The 21,333-nt window shown below is 37.4% G+C and overlaps 1 protein-coding gene across 4 annotated transcripts in view; it reads right to left on the minus strand.

Annotated features, from left to right (window-relative positions):
• Positions 1-322: 322 nt before the first annotated feature.
• The window catches only part of st8sia5 (ST8 alpha-N-acetyl-neuraminide alpha-2,8-sialyltransferase 5), a 29,091-nt gene continuing 8,080 nt past the window's right edge, over positions 323-21,333 (minus strand). For 2 of the 4 annotated variants that reach the window (XM_061262477.1, XM_061262478.1), the window contains 7 exons: positions 17,774-17,881; positions 12,514-12,603; positions 11,680-11,766; positions 11,313-11,457; positions 9,380-9,492; positions 8,953-9,045; positions 323-5,696 (listed from right to left, as the gene is read on the minus strand). In XM_061262477.1, the coding sequence (XP_061118461.1) occupies positions 5,234-5,696; positions 8,953-9,045; positions 9,380-9,492; positions 11,313-11,457; positions 11,680-11,766; positions 12,514-12,603; positions 17,774-17,881 (1,099 nt within the window). In that variant the 3' untranslated portion in view covers positions 323-5,233. Of the gene's footprint in view, positions 5,697-8,952; positions 9,046-9,379; positions 9,493-11,312; positions 11,458-11,679; positions 11,767-12,513; positions 12,604-17,266; positions 17,369-17,773; positions 17,882-21,333 lie in introns of all 4 variants that reach the window. The other 2 variants (XM_061262480.1, XM_061262479.1) reach the window with 2 other exon arrangements.

The raw sequence follows: 21,333 nt of genomic DNA on the forward strand, positions 1-21,333 counted from the left end.
AGTCAAGTGTGAGGAATATGAGTCAGAAATTAGATATCAGATATCAGATCAGATCGTCTAGGCCACCCACGGCAACATGTAGATGACCGGGTTTAAAAAAATATATATATATTTTCCAGAATCTTACAAATAAGGCTGATATATTTAGTAGAATAAACATTCTTAAATAAGGTTCAAGCATTTTATTAATACTATTGCATTATTATAATGTAAATAGATGCAGCATATTCTTTTGTTTGGGTAACTTTGGAGGTATTAAAACTGGATTATTGACAACAACATGTATAAACTACTCAAATAATTAGAAACAGGACAAAATAGGCAAAATTCAAACAAATTTATTTACAGACACTGTATAGAATTACCCACAGTTTGTTTCAGTTCCACAAAATAAACTGTAATTGAATTCCCTGCCCATCCAACTGAAATTATGTTGCTTACAATTACAAATCAGTATTATAAAGCTTCCCAAATTCCACAAAAGAAAAACATGAATTCAGGTTAAGCAGTCAAACTGGAGCTTTATACAAATGCAAATAGATGCAGTTTATGAGGTGATATACCAAGGGCAACTGAAAATTAGTATCTCCACTTCCATGGCTCTATTAAATGCATCAGTCATAAACAATACAAACAATATAAGCATAAACAATAATGCTGTATGCATTGACAAATATGCATATTGTGTTGCACACCTAAGGAGTAGAGATGGAAGTACAGTGTGAGACTATGTTCATTACAACGGTTCAAATCTTTTTAATGCAGCGTCAAAATGAATAAACAATGATAATGTCTATCACTGAAATATTTTTAATGGCTGACTTTATTATTATTTTTTAATCAATCTAAACCTGCATTTGATAGCCTATGCCTCTGAATCTGGACCTTCTTTACAGAACAAAAGTCTGGAATGGCCTGGGAATTCTTCCACTGGTCTTCATAAGTGGGATATTTGTCCACAGCTTTGAAATGCATGCACAGACATAAGACAAAAATATGTATTTACAGTAACAGTACCTAGACCCATCACAGGAAAAAAAGTTTCTGGTACAAGCTGGTATCACTGGAATGTACAGGCATCATTCAGAAGTAACATATTCAGTTCAGGTGCCAATTCAGAAGTAACATTCAATTCAGGTGCCAATTTTTGACAGGGATGGCCGGCATGCAGGTGGATAATTAATAATTTAACTGTTCGTAACTGCTTGTCATGAATGCTTTTTAGTGCTTGTTTTATCAGAAATCTGTTTGTTTATGCCTACAGCTGCCTTTATCAGTTTATGTCAGGGTTATTAATGTGATTTTTTTTCACACTCAATGGCCAATGAACATTCCATGCATTCAGCTTGCGACTGTCTTTGAAAGTTTCCCTCAAAATGTCTTCTACAACAGAGGCATGACAGGTGTCGGGGATGACCACTCTAATTTTGCTCAAACTTTGTGTGAACGTTCTTTATACTGTATATTCAATATAGAACATGCAAAACATTAGCCTCATTGGATTTGTCTTTCTGCCGATATTGGCTCTTAAAACAATTGGGGTGGGCACCCAAAAAGTCACTTGTGAGTGGCAAGAAAGCGTCATATCTTTGGCATTAAAGAAGGGAAAACCCTGAAAACGTGTACTCTGATACAATTTTCAGTCTATTTTCAGATTATGATATTCATAATACAGCTCAGAGAAAAAGTTATGATCATTCAAAAAATGCAAAATTGTGCCACACAGTTTCTATCCATATTTGATGGCTTACATCAGCACCACTTGGTGTGACTTCCAGTCCAGTCGACTAGTCGATAGTTTGGTTATATCCTGGTTAAGAACAGTCACAAGCAAAATGAGGACAAATAGATAATTTATCAAAAATATACACAATGCCAAATTTGGGCCAGAAAATGACAAAAAATGGTTAGGTGTTCATCCAAGTAGATGGTAAGGTAGAACATTTTCAATCAATATGAAACTTTATGTTCTTCAAAATGTACAATAAGCCTCCATATGTCCAAAACATTTAGTTGATACTGTAATGAATTTGCATGTTTTGATCAGTTGAAACAGGACTTCAATTTACAGAAACTTTCTGGGTACTACCCCACTTTGAACAGCCAATATCTCTAGAATGACAAATCCAATGAGGCTGATGTTTTGGATGGTCTTTATTGAATTGACAGGTCACCTCCCACACCTTTGGTTGATTTTTCACAGAATTAATTGAAATCAATTCAAAATGTGGTTTCTCAGGAAAAATCATTTGTATGATTAAGAAGTGTTTGACAGCATTTATGTGACTACAGATGTGCTTCTGGGTGCATATACAGTTTTTCACTTTTATACTGTAAATGATCAGAAATTCCAGTGAACTGAGCAAATAAGGCTGAAATTAGACCTTTACAGATCCTCTGATATTATTAACCCTACAAATGCTAAAATAATTATGTTAGCATTAATTAATTACACTCTTTATTTGCTATGGAGTGTGTGGAACAAAATTATTACTTAATATTGCGAGTAAATGCTGAAGCACTTTCTGTATGTAAGTACAAATACCAGTAAATTCCATTTGGAGACATTTAGTTATACAAGTAAACTTTGCACAGTGAGGAAGACCACTTTGCCTATGTTTACTTCTCACATGTCAATTTCCTTCTGTAAGTAACATATTGGTATTTTTCCACAATTATTGAAAGATACCAATAAGATTTAGTGTTTAAATACAGGTGTATTATAGCCTCATAAATGGAGAAAGGCTGTATTTCCAAGATATTTTTGTTCCTGTTCCACCACAGCCTCAGTATCAAAACATTGTGGACTGTACCTGCTCCGTTGATCCTCTCTAGAGAGGACATAAGCACAGATTCCCCTATTAAAGCACAGCCTCCTTTATTAAAAGTAATCTGGTCTGAATCTCTAACAGATACACCGTTATGATCAGAAGTATATTTCAAACAATTAAAAACACTTTCAGTTAAAAAAGTCAACTGTGTACAGTACTACAGTAATAAAATACACATCTAGAAATGTGAAAAATCAGGATGGGATACAACAAGAAAGCCATCCGACTGCAATTTCTAAAATGCAGAACTGAATTAAAAATGTGTTAAAACACTGTTCTTATGTCTTCAACTGACGAGGTCATTTCACTACAAATATTGGTTTGTGTCCTGCAGAGACTGAAATAAAATGTGTAAACTTTGTCAGTTGTTTATCAAGAGGCCACAATACAGTCAAAGCAATGTATCAAAAGGGAATTCATGCAAACACACTGAGGTGACAAATTGTAGCTGAAATACTATACATTGCATTTGCCATCAGACAAGGATGATAATTCTTCACAGACCATAAAACCATTTAGAAGCAATATGTCCCCCTGAAAGACAATAATCATGACAAAGATAATTCTTCATAACTGAGACAATACACTGGCTTCAATAAGCTAGCACACCTGGCAATGTGTATTCTGAAGCTGTAATTTATAGAACAATGGGCCTCATGTAAGAACATTTCTTCTTATAAATTCTTATAAATTTGTATAAATCTATCGTACTTTTATCGAACGAAGGGCTCATATGAGTGTGCCATCAAACGCTCAGCAAACGCTCCTAACTTCAGACAATTGTCCTAAATTAAGACTTCCATAATAATACAGTATATATGGTGGGTAGGTAGGTTCCGTGGGATAGATGGCCAATGGGGTTAACAAGAACAAGGGACGACTGACACCTGATTGGGTAGAGGAAAAATAATAATATGACCTTTGATAAACTTTGTCTTTTTTCTCCTAAATATGTTTCCGAACACATTTGAGGCGATAAATAAGGAGATTCATATGTTCATCTGCCAAGCCTAGTTCAAAGTCTGATCCGAGTTTGGTGTGCCAGGCAAGCTGCGCTGACATCCACTGCAAGGCTCTTGTTTACATGACTTGTATGACGGGTCCACTCGGGACCACTCGTGTGTTGTTCCTACCTAAGGAAAAGTTCTAAGTAAGAGAAAAAAAGTTCTCTTAAATTATTCGTTTTCAAATATTTAAGCGATTTAAGGACAAATCTGTTTGTACAAGTGGTTTTTGCATGAGGCCCAATGCACTTGTTTCAAAGTTCATAGTCATTTCAGAAACATTTTTGTATATTTTACCCCTTGTGAATATAATCTGTACAACTACATGACAGGCGTTGCTCAAGCAACTTTTTTTAGCAAATGATTAGCAAGGTGATTGTATGAGAATGTATTATGTTAGTTAATGTATATGATTATGATATTACACAGCATAAATGTAGAATAGGTTGTACTGCTCTTATTTAAAAACAGTAGGTTTCTGCACACTATTACCGTGGACATTTTTAATATAAGGCAGTATGGTTTAATAATGAATGAATGAAAGCAAAATTAGGCCATTTTGTGGATTTTGTACAATACATACACAATTTGGTTCTTGTATTGATGTAAACATCTTCTTGAAACAGGTCTACAGGCAGATATTCTTTTGTTTTAGTCTAGTAGTCTTTAAACAAATATAGCTGAAAGTGGCCTGTGTGTCTTGGAACACATCCTGTGATGTGACATCATTTCTACGCTTAGTAAAGCCTTAAGAATGTGCACTTAGCCGTTCTAAAATTTTGAATAGACTAAACTGTGCATCGATTTAACATGGGTGAACCAACTTCAAATCAAAAGGCAAGAGTAAAGACATACACATATGAACTTGAGGAGGTTAGAACAAATTAAAATATACATGTTTTGTACACTTTAAAATTAAAACTGGCAACACAACTTGAATGTACATTTAGTCTTAGGAAATCTACAAGAGAAGTATGAAGGAAATCCAAGCTGAAGAATGACTTTGTGCAAAGTTATATGGATAGTAACTGTTCTGTACATCACTAAGCCATAAGAAATAGCACAAACACGACGTTACTCATAAGACCACTTACATTTAAACAATGAATTCACATTTAAATTGTCTAAGTGTTCCAGCAGAAATCCTGCTTCTTAGTCAGGACGCAAATAAACTCGGAAGTACAAAACTTATATTTGGCTTGAAAGCAAGCAACCGCAGAAATAAATAAAAGGCAATTAGCACAAGAGTACAGTATCGCGCTTGTGTCTAAACAATGTGTCTCGATTGGATCGGACATTATGAGAAAATAAATACCCACGCATCATTTCGTTTTTAACTTTTTATGCTTTTAAGCTTTTAAGTGGCGAACTGATAAGTTAACTGAAGCACGTACATTATCACCTGCATGGACTTGTTTGGACGCGGAGGATTCCCCTGCTGTGCAAATGCAGGAAGTTGAAAATCTCGTGGGGCATGGCATGGAAGCCCGGTCGGGGTTTGACGTTGTCGTAGTAGTGGTGTGTGATAAAGATTCCCGCGGGGTTCATGGGAAATGCCCAGAAGCCGTAAAGGTGGACCTCCTCACAGAGTTCCATTGCTGCTGTCACGAGCATGAGACCGCTGCTCAGTCTCTTCGCACGGACACCCTGGAGCGACCAGAAGCGCTGCACGTTTAGCAGGTACTGTGGGTGAAAAAAGTATACGCCTTTCTGTGAGTCAAAGTCGTCCACCATGTACTTGACGCGGAACGAGACGTCGGTGTTGCGCGTGTTGTAGAAGGCCGGCAGCACAACGGAAGAGTTCTCGTAATTCTGCAGCACCTCATAAAATGGCTTTCTCCATTTCTCCAGCTTCTGAAACCTATAACAAGGGAGACGAAATTTAACAAGCTTCCTGCTTGTTTTTGTTTAACCACAGTCCATGCATTTAAGAAGATTTATAGACCCCTTATATTTGGCCACATTATAATCAAATATTAGAACACCAACATTGAACTTCTCCGAACCTAAGAAAAACAAAAGTAAAATATTTTCTAGAGAACACAAGTCAACATTAGTACATATACCTCAGAGTTTATGAATACAGTGATCTCTTCTGTACATTCCATAAAAAGCACCAATCATTCAATGTATTTAAACTTGTTTAAACCACATTTGAATCTTTTATCTGGTATTTTTTTTATTGAATATTTGGCTTTGTGTTGAAAATAACTGGTGTGCTCACATGATAGGCTATAGCCCAGTAAAACCCTTCCAGTGGACGAAGGGCTTGCGGTGATCATAATTCTGCAGACATGAGGCATCTGTGCAGAGAATTAGCGCTATTTCTGTCAGTGGGAGACGGTCAACTATGATGTGTCTCACTGAGCTCAGAATCTGCAGTCAACTGTCCTCCAACAGCACTCTTTGCTTTTACTAGAGATTTATTTATTTATTTGCCACAGCAAATTATCAACCAATTATCCACTCGGTTTCTCTGTCATTAACTGACCAAGAGCCCCTCATGGAGTTCTGGAAATGTTTTAAAAAGCATGATTGAAAATTTCAGCTAATGTGCATAACTATGACAGATGAGATGAAGATAGCTGTAAAACTCCTCATACAGAAATGGATAAAGTGCAGTGAGTCATATGCAGATCTCTCACTATATACCTCCTCATTTACATAAGTAATACTAATTTTGCTAGCTGTATGATGTTTATGGATATTATATTCTAGAAAAACAAGGTGACTTGGTTCTCTCATGTTTTAAACTCTCATTTGATCACTACTGTTTGGTTCTGAAGGTTGAGAAGTACTTAAAATAGGGCAAGTGGTGATACAAATAGAATGACCTTCTGCTCAAGGGGAGACAGTGACAAGCCCACGCTCTATAAACAACCATACAAATATAGAATGCAGAAGCAGCACCCTGCCCTGTGCAGGGAAATGGCACTGGGTTCAATTGTATGGTGGTCCTTACCACCCCCCCATAAAAATGGAAAATATATATAAATGCACATTGTGAACTTTCTCTGGCCTTGAGGACTGAAATTACTTCCACAGATTAAATACTTGCATTTCGAGTGGAACCCAATTTAACCATCTACTGCACAGTTTGGTTTTTACAAAACTATGCTTTCTAGAATTTATAAAGAACAAGCCAGCTATTGTTCTCTATTAGAGATCACAGTGCCCAGATCTCTAATAGAGTACCTTTGGTATGAGGTGGAATGGAAGCTTGCAACATGAATGACTGCCCCACAAATCTGCAGTCCGTGTGGACCAAAATCCCTAAGGAATGTTTCCAGCACATTGTAGAATCCATGCCATGAAGAATTCAGGCTTTTCTGGGGCAACAGGGGTCGTACCTGGTACTAGATGCATATAGTTCATAATCAAGTTCATAATCAAGGGTGAAGTATAGCAATGAACTACCTTCAAGTTCACCTGATTTCTTTAAAAAAAAAATGTCAGTCCATTTTCTGTGAATATCAGTTCATATATTGGCAAAAAACACTGACCAAGGCTATCATCCATCCATCCATTATCTTAACCTGCTTATCCTGAACAGGGTCGCAGGGGGGCTGGAGCCTATCCCAGCATACATTGGGCGAAAGGCAGGAATACACCCTGGACAGGTCGCCAGTCCATCACAGGGCACACACACCATTCACTCACACACTCATACCTACGGGCAATTTAGACTCTCCAATCAGCCTAACCTGCATGTCTTTGGACTGTGGGAGGAAACCGGCGTACCCGGAGGAAACCCACGCAAACACAGGGAGAACATGCAAACTCCACATAGAGAGGCCCCAGCCGACGGGAATTCGAACACCTTATTGAATTGACTGCAGACATGTCATCAAACACTACCATGTTATACTCGGGGGAGATATTGGGGGCATAAATGTTTTCTGTTGCCCGAGGGCAACAAATTATGTGGTAGAGGGTTAAGTATAACATAAATGTCATTTCCTACTGAATTTTCATCGCATCTCTTCTGACACTTGAGCAGACTGCTCAGTTTCAGCTGCTCCGATTTCAGACGCGTGACGCCACAGCTGCTGGCAGACCGGCATGCCTTTGCGCGTCTGCCTTTGTTAGGATGTACAATGCAGAGTGAAGGTCACTTGTGCTTTAAACCAGCCCACTTACTGCCAGCAGGGCGAGGCATTACAAATAAGCAGAGCATTTCCATTTCTTACATGAGCCTCCAGGACAATTGGGAAAAAAAAAGCATAACAAAATATTGTGTCTGCAGTGCATAAATGATCTTCTAATGACACCACATGAGAGTTAACAGAAATAAACCACCTCTAATGTTGCACCCACTCGCTTGGAATGAATTCATGTTTAATACCTTTTGTTTTTAATTGTGCGACTGCATCCGTCTGGAGCCGTGTGATGCCAAACTTCAGAGCAGGGAGCATATGAAATGCCTCTTCAACAGTGTAAAAGGGTGACAGTGAAGCCTTGAAGTTTGTTTAGTGTGAATGGCCCTTCTGCCACAGCAGTGGTGCAGGTGGCACACACAAACACAGGGATGCTCCTTAGAGCCTGCTGCTCAGGGCCCCCTGGGGACTGTATGAGACTACTCTGAGCTATTTGCAGGTAAAACCAACCAAAACAAAACACAATGACAGATATAGGCTGTCTCTTACATGCTATTCATAGACCTATTTCTTTAGTGACCTAGAAAGAGAAAAATGCAACACAGTGCAACACCTCCATTAAGCCAAGTCCACAGTTTTCTGGAGTGATTCCAACACACAGGTGCATGCTGGGAACATATGGCACCAATATGCCACGGGAAAACATAGCTAACAATATGTACATATGTATTTTATTAATTTATATGAGAATGAATCTATCCTGACCATTTGAGTGTATATAAGATGACCAATAATGGATGCTCTCGATGCAAAACTCTTTGTGTTATTTAAAAGCTACTGTAGTAATAAAGAGGCTTCATCTTACTGCTTAGGAAAATTAATATTATTACTCCACAATAAACCAATTTTAATACTTGTCTTTAATATTTTGATATTTGTTGTCATTCACATTTAATAAAAAGAAAAACACTGCTCAAGTTAACCTTTCCATTCACTTAAATGTAAAAATGGTGGCAGTACCTTTCAGTGATGATACTGGGATTAATTGTCACAACGTCAGTCTTGTATCCTACGTCTTCAGCATATTTGTCTGAGATGGGAGGTATGTTGCATCTTTGGAATAAAGTTGGAGAAAATACAAAACAATGAATGAAGAGGAAGGCAGAAAAATGTTTATATGCACAGAATATTTAAACAAATTAAGTAATTTCATGACAGTATTATTTAAAGTCCTTTTAAATTCAAGTTATTGCATTGGCCTACATATTCAGTAACTAATAGTGCCATGTAAAGAATAAAATCTATTTGTTAAAACATTTATTAAATGGCAATATGACATGTTATAGACAGTTATCACATAGTGCATGATGATTCCGGGTATCTACACTGTGCCATGTACTGTACTGTATGCTAAAATGCACTTTTGTAAATTAAGATTTATCATCACCTAAAGACAAAGTCTGCAGAATCAATTTCTTTCCCACATTTGCTGTTCTTGATGATTCCTCCATTGCCAATCACTGCACATTTCTTGAATTGGGACTTGGTGTATGGCATGTCCTTCAAAAGAGGCAAAAGCAATGTTATTGCTGAAGGATGCATTGCAGCTTTAACCCTCTCAATGTTTGCTCATTAAAGTGCCCATATCCTCTGTTTAGTTTTCAAGGCTAAATTTTTATATAGTAGGGGAGAGTGGAGCACACACTAACTTGGGGCATGTTGAAACATTGTTTTTGCATAGTTTAATTTAAGCAAGAATGATTGGTTTGTTTTCACTGATGTATTATAGAAACCTGCTTCTCATCTGTGAGTTGCAGGATGATTTGAAAACTTAATCAAGAATTATGAACAAATCTGTGTTTTAGCACCATGAAAGTGTTTTCGATTAACTGATGATGTGAGAATGCCAAAGAGTCCAAATATACGTCTTGTGTGTTATAATAAGGCAGGATAGTTTTGGCACATAGCACATTTCTTCACTAGCAAGCAGAGACTGTGAGCCATGCAGGAGCATTCCAACATGCCCCTGCCAATTAATTATAAATGCATCAGCCACAAAAAACTTTTAATGTAACATTGTATATTCCATGTGTACCATGCACTTATTCAGTCCTATTTAGAATTCATGCTTATCCATTCCACAAAGCATCTTTCCAGTCCATTTTCTGACATTTCGGACACTGTTTCAACTTGCCCCATAGTTGGAACAGTTTCACTCCTGCTACTTTCGACTTAACTGTAATCACCAGGAATGTCCTAGAACTGTACCGTTGGTCTATAGTCATAACAAAGTGTATATTCTTTCTGGATGAAAAACATTTGCTGTAATATGTGTATACATCTTTTAATTGAGCGAAAACCTAAAAGTGTTTGGTTGTTGGTTGGTCTCCCCTACGTTATTTCTCCCTGTGATTTCTGACACATTTCTGCAGTCTGTAGCTTGTATTGTAGAGATGCATACAGTATTGTTATGCCGTTCTCTGGTCCCTTTTGACTGTTATTTTATGGATTTCACAACATGAAAACGCAGGTTATTTTTGGTAAACATCCTTGGAACAAACAAATGATATTTACAAAAAATAACAGCCTTGATGGTTAGTGATCTGTTTGGAGTTGCTAATCAGTTGCTGTAGATGAAACTGAACACTTTATGTTCAGTTAGTCAGTCTTTTTTCAGTTACCTCAGTTTGTGTCTTTCACTAATCGGCAGCGGAGCAGAGAAGTCTCTCAGTGTCCCTGAAGCATAAAAAAGTAGGCAAGCACACCTGCTCACTGCACCGCCAGCTTCCTGCTGCCCACACTACACATTCATCAGCTGACAGGGGCTAATCAGAGCCGTGAAATTAAAAACCTCAAGGCCTCCTGCCCTGCCCTGACAGTCTGGAGGTGAAAAGCCTGAGTCCCTCGTCTGATACTGACTCAGCAGAAACTCATCTCTCAGTTGTAGTATATCAGCAAGATGACCTTTGGAAATAAAATAATCTTGTGCACCTGAATGATGATATGTATTAATACAGCTAAAATCAAGAGATTCAAAAAGTAAATCCCCTTTACTTCCAAAATGTTAATAAATGTGCTTTTGGTGACAAAAAGGAGATATAAACACAGCACAGAAGTATCAATTTGAAATGAATCCAAAACAATGACTAAAATCCGGAGTTACTCACTAAGAAGCACATTACTTAAAATAAAATCTTTATGTGACTCGGTTTTTCAAGGGTCATTTTACAGAAGGGCATACTAATAAAACAGTGCAAGGAGCCAGCATTAGCAATGACTGCATGTGTAATAATACTGCTCCCACCCAGTGTCTCCCAAAGCTCTGGACTGAAGAGGGCATCGTCAGATGGATCTTCACGCAGGGCCGTGTCAGGACTTACGTCTGGGAACATCTTGAAGATCTCAGAGCTGATGTGCAGTATTCCACTGGTGTCCACCTCATACCTCAGCTTGGTCCCTGAGGGTGTGTTCCTCTTGGTGGTGAAGAGGAATGAGGGGGCATTGCAACAGTGGGACAAGGAACTCCTGGAGAAAGAAAAGAAACAAGATGGAGTGTTAGCCATGGCAGGTAGCACCCCATTCAGTGCTGCATCAGACTGGGTATTTGATGTGCATATGTCTGCTTGCTCAAAATGCTGACTATGGGAGAATAAACAGCATTGATTGTTAAGGTTTCTTCCTGTGTGAGCCACATGAGTGTCTGATCAATGCCTGAGACGGTAAGGGGCACCGTTTGAAGATACTCACTTGAAAGCGTTGGTCTCCGCCTTGCTCTGCTCCCACTTGCAGACCTGCAGGTTTCTCCATCGATCGAAAAGGTCAGCAGTCTTCACCCTGAGGACACCCATAGAGGCGTAATTTAGGGGAGCTAAGCTACATTTCTTTTACTGCAACTGTGCCTTTTGTTCGCCTTGGAGGAACAATGACATGGGCACCCAGAAATAGATCAGCTCTGAATAGGTCTCCTTGAATTGACATTTACTTCAATTAATTGGGCAATGTGATTCCCGGCAGGAAAGAGGGTTGCTGTAACGTAATGGCGCTGGTACTGCTGGCTGTGTAAAGGCTGCCAGAGGACACTCGGGCAGAGGCACTCAGCTCTCTGCCCCTCAGCAATTTCCACTCCTATCCAATTGCAGCCATCCAGTGATCTCACAAACTCAGACAGCACAAGGAAATAGGACTTCTAATTGGGTGATCATATTGCTGTAGGACAAAGGAGACATAGAATAAGCATTACCGCCAAATTCACGTAAATGAGAGGAACACAGAGAGACCTAGGAGCGACATGCTAATAACCAATGCAGGAAAGGTTGTGACTAAACAGAAAAATAAGGACAGCTCAGAACAATGAGTGATAAAACAACCAGCAGCTGTATTGCGTGAAGAACACGAGAGAAGTGATTCCATGCAAGGACAACAGGTCAGGCATGAAACTTGTGACACTACACATTGACAAAAGGAAGTAAATGTAAAAAACGACATCTAAATGTAAAGGCATTTCTGTTCCTTGGGATAGAGGGAGTGAATGGGTCTGTCATTCAGTGCCTGGAAACTGCACTGCAGCAGACAGATACTCACATCGTGAGGATCTTCACGTCCATGATTTCCTGTCTGAATTCCTTGCATGTTGTGGAGTTGAATTCATAAGAACCATACATTTCAAGATACCTGCCACGAAAATGAAATTCAGTCCAACACTGTACACTCAATGTCCCATATTCAAAACCGAATACAAGTTAATAACTTCTCATCAATGCATATAAAATATTTATCTGATGGTTAACATAGGCATTGGGCCATCTTCAAAGGACATACCAGTAATCAAGTTTTTTATATTTTTTTATATAAATTATAGTCAGAAGAAGCACAGACAATGTTCTTTACTTCTTCTAGCATGTTAAAATATTTAAAATAGTGGATAGTATTCTAAAATTACATTAATTACATTAGGGTTTATGGGATCAAAGGCTTATGAACATCACAGGTCACAAGATGTCAAATGTGACTATAAAATAAAATTCTCAATTACTCTCAAAATGTAATGCAATTAAATAATAAAATATTGTCTTAGCATTTGTATCCAATTAGCTTTATTTTTCATGCCTGCTATTCAAGTGTCCATGACTCACACATAAAAACAAATACATAAATAACAAAGACAGACTGTCAGAAACACACAAGAAAGTCTTTACAAAGACAAACACAATGAATTAAGAGATGGAAATAGACAGTGAAAAAGGCACATGGCAGAAGAGATACACCTGTATGAAAGACTTTTACAGTACACTATGTTAATCATTTAATTGTTGTTGTATTATGATATAACAGGATATATCAAAACAGTGATTAGTATATTGTATATCTGATCAAAAACATATGCTTAATAGCTGTCTCATATGCATGTGGAAAATGGCATCTTCGCATCTACAGTAAATGCATGTTTTACTCCACAGCTAATGGTTAAATTTCCTTGAATTGCATCTGTCATCAACTGATTTTATCTGTATAATGTGCAGTATGTATATATATATTGCCGATATTTTTCAGGACCAGCATTGGCATCTAAAAGCTTTTTATCATTCTGAAACAACATGCACACACGCACATGCACATGCATACACACATTCACCGGTCACACATTTAGTCTTCAACCTTCAGGGCAGTCCAAAACACATTCTAACAAATGAAATGATCATTCTTATGTTTCTACATAGAGTATCCTGTCCGGTGAGATCAATCTCAACATGCTTCAGGGCAGCAGCATCATCATATGGCTTCATGATCAAATAAATCAATAACAAACCACTTTGAAGGGATGACATAAACAAAACAAAACAAAAACACACCATCAGGGCCAGAGGTTAGGTTGTAAATGTGTCTCATGCCGGAAAATGCGTAGAATCAATTGGCAATAAAGAAAGCTTGGGAAAACATTTTTCCACATCAATTTTATAATGCTCTACTCACCTACTGGGCATTCTCAGATATACATTTAAATCAGGGGAAATCAATAAAGCTGCCTTTGCAAAAAAAACTTTACAAAAAAAAAAGAAGTGCACCACTCCACTTTGAAAATGCTCCTTTTTTACTGAACCATATAACATGGCTTTGCTTGCTCACCAAAAGCTGCAAATTCTCCAAGGACAGGAATAAAAAAACACAAATGTGCAAATGCAAAAATAGAGGGGGAGGTGGCAGGGCCTGTAGTGTTGACTTTAAATTGATTTGTATATTAATATGTACTAGCCCTGGGACACGTCTTACTGTCTGGCGCCATGACAGGTTTTTTCTGGAAATTATTTGGCGGGTGACCAGTTTCTCTTCCCCTAGCGCACCATCCAAGGGGAAAGAACTATCAGTCCTCCCACTCATCACAGATGAGGGGTCAGGCATGGGCGCAGCGGGAGATTTAACACTGCACATTGCACAATCAGTATATCAGCCTTTCTGCCTTGGACTGGTTTAAACAGCAATACATAATGTGCAAGTACATACTTTCTCCTGTTTGATTCCCATAAGCAGGCTGACTGCAAACCATACATATGGCAGGGAATGTCTATCTCTACTGTGCAATAGGCCATGAGGATTGAGTTTTTACATTAGAATTTGAACAATCCTCTACATAGACATTGCCAGAACCAATCTCTCCAGAATCAATGGCTCTGTAAAGCCATTAGCACTCAATTAAAGGGTACCTGGAAATGAGACGACTGTTCTGTTGACCTACTGCAGAGCTGAAAGCAATCTATTTTTTCAAAGATTGATTCAGGATCCATTGAAAACACAAAGCAAAGAGTATAGACCATTCTCTAAGTAAGAATGAAACTTTCGGGTGGAGTCGTTCTTTCAAAGAACAATCTTATTCAGTTGAATTTGTGGATTAAATGTGTCGTATAGCTGTGCAATCATTTTCACTTAAGCTCTAGCAGCAGTCTACTATATACTAGTAGACTACTAGTATACTACTAGTAGATGGATGGATTTTTAGAAATGTATACTTTGCAACAATCACAACCCTTGAGATCCATTTGCTGAGGGTGGTGGTCATAGCAGAGAGGGCAGCTTGCAGGTTTCTCTTACCTCAAGCAACACTGTTTCACCCGCCATACATTGCAGTGGATGAAATGATACCAGCCAGAACAGCTACTGTACATCTCAGCCAGTGCCTGCTATCAGTGAGTCCAGTACAGGCTCACAATATACAGTAACAGTGGTTGAAAACATGGTCATGAGTGAACATCACTGTCATTTAAAAAGGAAGCACGTTCAGCAGGGGACTCTGAGTTGACCTCTGGAAATCTGTTTGGAAACATTAGCAAATTACTCTACCTCTCCTGCAACTCAATTTTTGGGAATGAAGAGGAGAGTTTATAGGTGAGATCTGTGACCATCATTGTTGAAAATATGGTCCTCGTAGAATTACGGCATGGACACAAGACACAACCAACTCTGTAATGTTTGAACCTGAACCCAGTCCTCAAATAATTCTGATAATACTCCTGTCACCAGGACCCAAACCTTATTTTCAGGGGTCCAGCAATGGCAGCATTTGAGAGTAAAATGGTGATAGTAACAACCTGGTCTCTTTCATAAAATGGAGTCTCCAAGGCATGCCTTGTAGCATCTTTAGCACAGCCACTTAGGCTCTCTTCCTCCCACACATATAAGAGGTCATCATGTGACAGAAATCTAGCTCCCGGAACAACTGCAAGATTCCAAGGGGGAGGTTTTCACTCTCTGTGTTTCACAGATTATATACTTCAGTTTGAACAAAATGTTATTGGTGCAAAGGTAAATCCATCATGTATATTTACAGTTGATGGAAAATAGTCTGCAATGATTACTTGGTACATTTTTCTAATATGCTTTCCTTTCTGTGCTTATTGTTGTGGTTTCAAAAGATTGCTCAAAAGTTATAAAGATGAGAGAAGCAGGTTGCCAAATTGGATCTTTTATCCTCTTCCAAACACAAAGCAGATATTTAATTTTCTGATTAGAAACTTATTGTAGCCTGCCATAAACAGTGGTCAATGATTGGATCTGGTGTAGACCAAATCTCCAGACAGATGCACCAATGCACCAATTTCCAAAGGGATACTATTCAAATATTTTATAATCCTGAACTGGTTTGATTAATTTAATTTCAAACCATTACCATCAATTCCCTGTAACTTCTATGAAATGTACATGTATTTGCATTCAGACAACATTGTCAACAGGGAATAAAGTATTATTAGATAATTCACAGACTTTTCAATTAAAAACAAAACAGTGAGGTAAGATTAATAATAAAGTTCAGAAGAGTGGGTATGTTCATCTAAAAATGGACAATGCTGGTGTTTTGTACAGAACACACTTGCTGACATTCAGGTGAAAGCAGAATGAAGTGAAATAACAACAAATTCTACATGTGGAACAAACAAATGACACAGGAGCCTTGGAAATCAGGGACCTTTAAACAGAATGCACCCCGCAACCAATCCAACCAATCTGTATTTGGGTCTTGTCTGCAATAAACCACTTATTTTAATAGTTTTGGAAAACAGTTTTTAGTATTAGAATTTGTATTATTGGTATGACACTATTATGCTCCTTTAGAAATACATGTTAGTAGCCTTTCAATTATCGAAAGAAGAACCATATATCTGCCATTTTAGTATTTCACGTAAGACAATTCTAAAAATGTAATGGCTAATATCCAGTTTAATATCCAGTTTAATGGTTAATATTCAGATAACTCAATAATACCCTCAATCAATTTTAACCCTAAAGTATAGATTACTATTCCTCTCCCCTACTGGCCCTGTGTGTGCATGTGTGTGTGGGTTTATTTATGCATTTATTTGTGTGTATGTACTGTGTCCTGAATTCCAGTCTCCTTAGCCCTGGCAGATGCTAAACTAGTATCTGCTGGGTTGCAGGGAAGACTTCTCACGTAAGAAGCCTTTTATGAAAGAAATCGCTGCCCTCATCTTTCCGGTTCGAGTGAAACAATGCTGATGCAATAGCAGGAGGCAAGGTCACAAAGAAGACAAGGTGTTATTGGAATGTACAAATGGGTGGCTGAATGAGACACAGAGATACAGTACAAGAAAGGCAGAACAATCCACGGGAGACCTCTTTCCACCTTAGCCTCTCCAAACATGGGAAAAGAATCCAGAGATGGGAGAGGGGGGAAGAGGGAGAGGCGAGAGGAGGAGGAAATTAAAGGACATGCAAAATAATTTGTTGTGCAACGATCACTGAAATCATGAGTTGAAGGTTTTCAGACCAATGAAAAAGAAAGGCATTCCTGTTTGTGAAGACTTAAAATCCCTCCAGACTCTCCTACCTTTGATTGCGTTTTTTTTTCTTCTGAATATCGGCTAGGCAGGGAGTGATAATAACAGAGTTCTGTGACTCGCTCTGACGCTGATAAGTCTGACGGACACATCTGTCAACATGCAGACAGGTAAGTTAGCATTAAATTGATCATTTGCCTTGTGATACCATCACCCCTGTAACTTAGAAAATGTGTACAGAGCCTTGCCTTTGGAAAAAAATAAACAATAAAAACAACCTGTGATGAATGAGTGTTTTCCTGTTGCTAGTTCATTTTCTCTGAAAGAAAATGAATTTGGACAAAAATATTGTGCGTCACACAATTCTGTACACTTACTGTTCAGATGAGTTAAAAAGTACCCCAGTTCAAGCATGCATGGATTTGATACATTAGTAGGAAGACCCCCCACCCCCTTAAAAAATATATATAAATCAGTTATAGTCAATACATCTCATATCGTCCCTTTCTCTTTAACTTTGTAATGAGTTTGTACAGTCAATCACTTTGGAAATGTACCTTTTCTTCCCATTTCTGGCAGGCTTCAGTGATCCATCATCCGAGAAATTAACAGGCCCGGTCCAATTTGCTGTTTCGTCTCCTTTGAGTCGGCTAAACTGTTGCCCACTAATAAGAAAATGAGTCAGTTTATTTGGGATTGATTTACTTTAGTGTGTTAAGAACTCCACACAAACAGTGATTCAGCACATAATCGGACCCCTGTTTATTTCAAATAAATAAGGAACGTGAAAGATGAAAGAAAGATGTAAGGGCTTCGAAAATACAATACGAATGAATTGTAATTTTTGCCCATGTATCTAAGAGAACCAAGCAACAAAAAAGAGCGCAGTGTAACCGTTCCATTTAACATCTGAAAGTGGTTGCATACAAGGATTATCCATTTACCTTTCCCTCTCCAGTGACTAGTCAATAGTGAAGACAGAGGAGTAGACCATTTTCAGTCCATTGTCATCAAAGAGTGAATAGTAAGAGAGAAATTCAACCCCGTCATGCATAGACACACATTTGTTTTTAAATACACAATTATCTGAGTAAAACTTTTTGATGTTCTATAATATTGTAATACTAAGCCTTTGAACACTAAATAAGTATGCATGTCACATTTGCCACAGGTATTGAAATACCAAACATGACCAACAGATAAAATCTGTTTACAACCTGTGTAAACACTGTGTATTTAAAAGGTCACTCCATGATTAGAAATACATTTTATCAGTTTAGAGTAACTAAAGGACTAATCTACAGGGTGCCTTTGTGAACATACTGTAATACATTCATTCATTTAACATTTAATTTTGTTTAAAGCATGTACCATTACATTGTATGAGATACACAAAATAAAACCTAATTAGATGTTATATTTTCAGACAGTATCATTTACATAATGTACATTTTCAGTTTTTTTAAAAGGTCACTAAGGACATTCAGGTTGATATTATGATTGGTTATTTTTTCTGGAAATGCTTTGAATCATTTTCCACTCGCATGACTGTCATATGCCTGCAAACTACAAATTGTTCATCTGCAGAGCACTTAATACAATATGAATTATTGGGTTAAACATAACTGAGACATACTGGCATATCATCCAGGGTGAATAGCATTTGTGAGTGAAAGGCTGCATCCCCTACTAGTGAGGACAGGTTCTACATTTCTGAATTGTGGAGTCAGAAAAATATGCATTCAATTCTGCAGATCCACATTTCACAACCAGTATCTATCTCCCTAAAATTAAATTTAATAATAACCCAACATACTAGTATTCAAATTATTCACTGCTGAAATGGCGTGCTGAAAACAGACTAAATGCTGCTCGACTAAAAATGTGGAATTTATATAAAATGGAAAAAAAATGTATTTTTTTAAATATGTATGCATGTATAAACATGTTAAAACATTCTGAGATTACATTGAGAATGTGAATTTATCACAAGTCAGAGGAGGAAATCGTTAGAAGTGCACAGGATGACTTTGACAGAATGTGATTTAAGTAATAACTTACCATTCGGTTTCATTTAACAATTCAGGTAATGAATGACATGTATATAAATCAGGTCCATCTTCAACATTACTCTTATATTTGTCACACATGATAAAAAAACAGTCCTTCCATTTCCATTCTGATTGTTATGCCTAGGACACACAATATAATTTTCTGCAACCTGCACAATTGGAACTGTACCAAACACTCTACACAAGTACCCCAGTTAGCAGTGGTATAATCATGTCGGACACATACTAACTTTGAATCCAGAGATGAACTCTGAGTCACTACATGAGAAGAACAACTGCTACTAGACCGATTGAACATTTTCGTCATTTTCTTTATCCTTGCTGAGGATAATGATATATGTAGAAAGCCTACTATCCACACCATACCGCTTGTTATTTCAACCAGTTAGCTACCGGCATTTTCAGTGGATGGATAATAAATGGTTGTGTTCCTATCTACAAAATCAATCATGTAATTTTCTACTATGTATGAAAGCATGATTTTTTATTGATTTTTAAAAATACATTTTAGCCAATGTGTCTGTTTTCACACCTCCTTACCGCTGAAACTGTTGCTGAAACATCATTGTTGGGATTCAGTCAAAATTTGTCTCACAATTTAAATGCACCAAAATTTTTCTTATCCTCAAACGTTTGGCAAGTTCAGCATTAAAAATAAACTAGCCAACTTGAAAGCAAACACTTGCTTTTAACTGTTACTCAAAGGTGAGATTTAATCATTTACATTGATTGAATTCAGGTTTTCGACAGTCTATAGCCTATATTGTTTTGTGCTTATTTGAAGTGGCTGTTGGTAATCTCTCTAGCTCAATATAAATAAACTAAATTACAAGATTCTGTAGAAAACCTATAGCATGCTACAAGCTGACATTTATACTGTCGCACAAAAGCACCTGGTATGCTTCAATAGATGTGTGTATGTGTAGAATGTCAACAAGTAGCATGCAACATTCCTATAATCAGGGCTAAAATGGTACAGAAATCATAATGTGTGTTCAAGGCTTCAGAATGGTCTTCATAAAGTCTTAGAAGGTCATTTTACACTGTACCCAGCCACATACAGTATGATAAACCATTATTCATTGCTGAACATTCATTAGTGAACATTTTATTGGATATCACATAACATCCCAAATATTTTAAATGATCATTTTATTGAAATAAATAGAATTCATAATTTTATAGTAGATGGACATGTGAAAAGGAATACAGCAATTAAAATGATGAAAGCAAATACTGTATCAATATTTCTGGCAAATAGGTTCTATTCAAACAAATAGGCCAATGCTATGATGTCATAATAACATATATTGATATAGATAATGTTATGAATTGATTTATTTATGTCAATGTTGAAATGGGGACAATATGTTAAAAAAACATGCTGAAAGTGAATCATAATTACAGTTTGTAAATATGGAGGAAGTTTTTATACTGAAATTCTAGCAGTGCCGTGCTGTTGTTTGACTATCCAACATTATACACCTGGCTGATTAGATTAATTTGTATAGGCTATGTTTATTATTGTTTATAGTCCATTTATTTAAATAAAATGGGGGAAAGCATACAAATCACTCATATTAAACCATTAAACAAATGCACATCTTCCTTTGTTTAAAAAATAAAATAAAATAAATTGGGCGATTGCAATGTATTTTTTTCTCGACTGCTACAATGATAAAAACGACTCTCTTACTATTCACTCATGCTCCTATTTCTTTATTTGCCTAAACATTACATTAAAGTTAAATGGATAAAAGTGATGCCATTTGTGATTAGGGGGGTAGGAAGAATACATATATATGGATACTTTTCCTCATGTTCTGCATCTTTCAAATGTTCTGCTTTTGTTCCACCTTTGCTTTCATCATGTCACTATCAGCCACCATCTTGTTCTGGCACACATCCTGCCTCCGTTTAGAAGTAGAGGCATAGTACAGTACAGCATCTTCTTATGAGCAACCCTTATACCCTGATAACCCAAGACTCCAGGGCATGCCCATCAACACAGGAGCAAAATCCTTATCGACACAGTACATCTGTTT

The sequence above is a fragment of the Conger conger genome, chromosome 12, assembly GCF_963514075.1.
Source record: "Conger conger chromosome 12, fConCon1.1, whole genome shotgun sequence".
NCBI classification, from domain to species: Eukaryota; Metazoa; Chordata; class Actinopteri; order Anguilliformes; family Congridae; genus Conger; species Conger conger.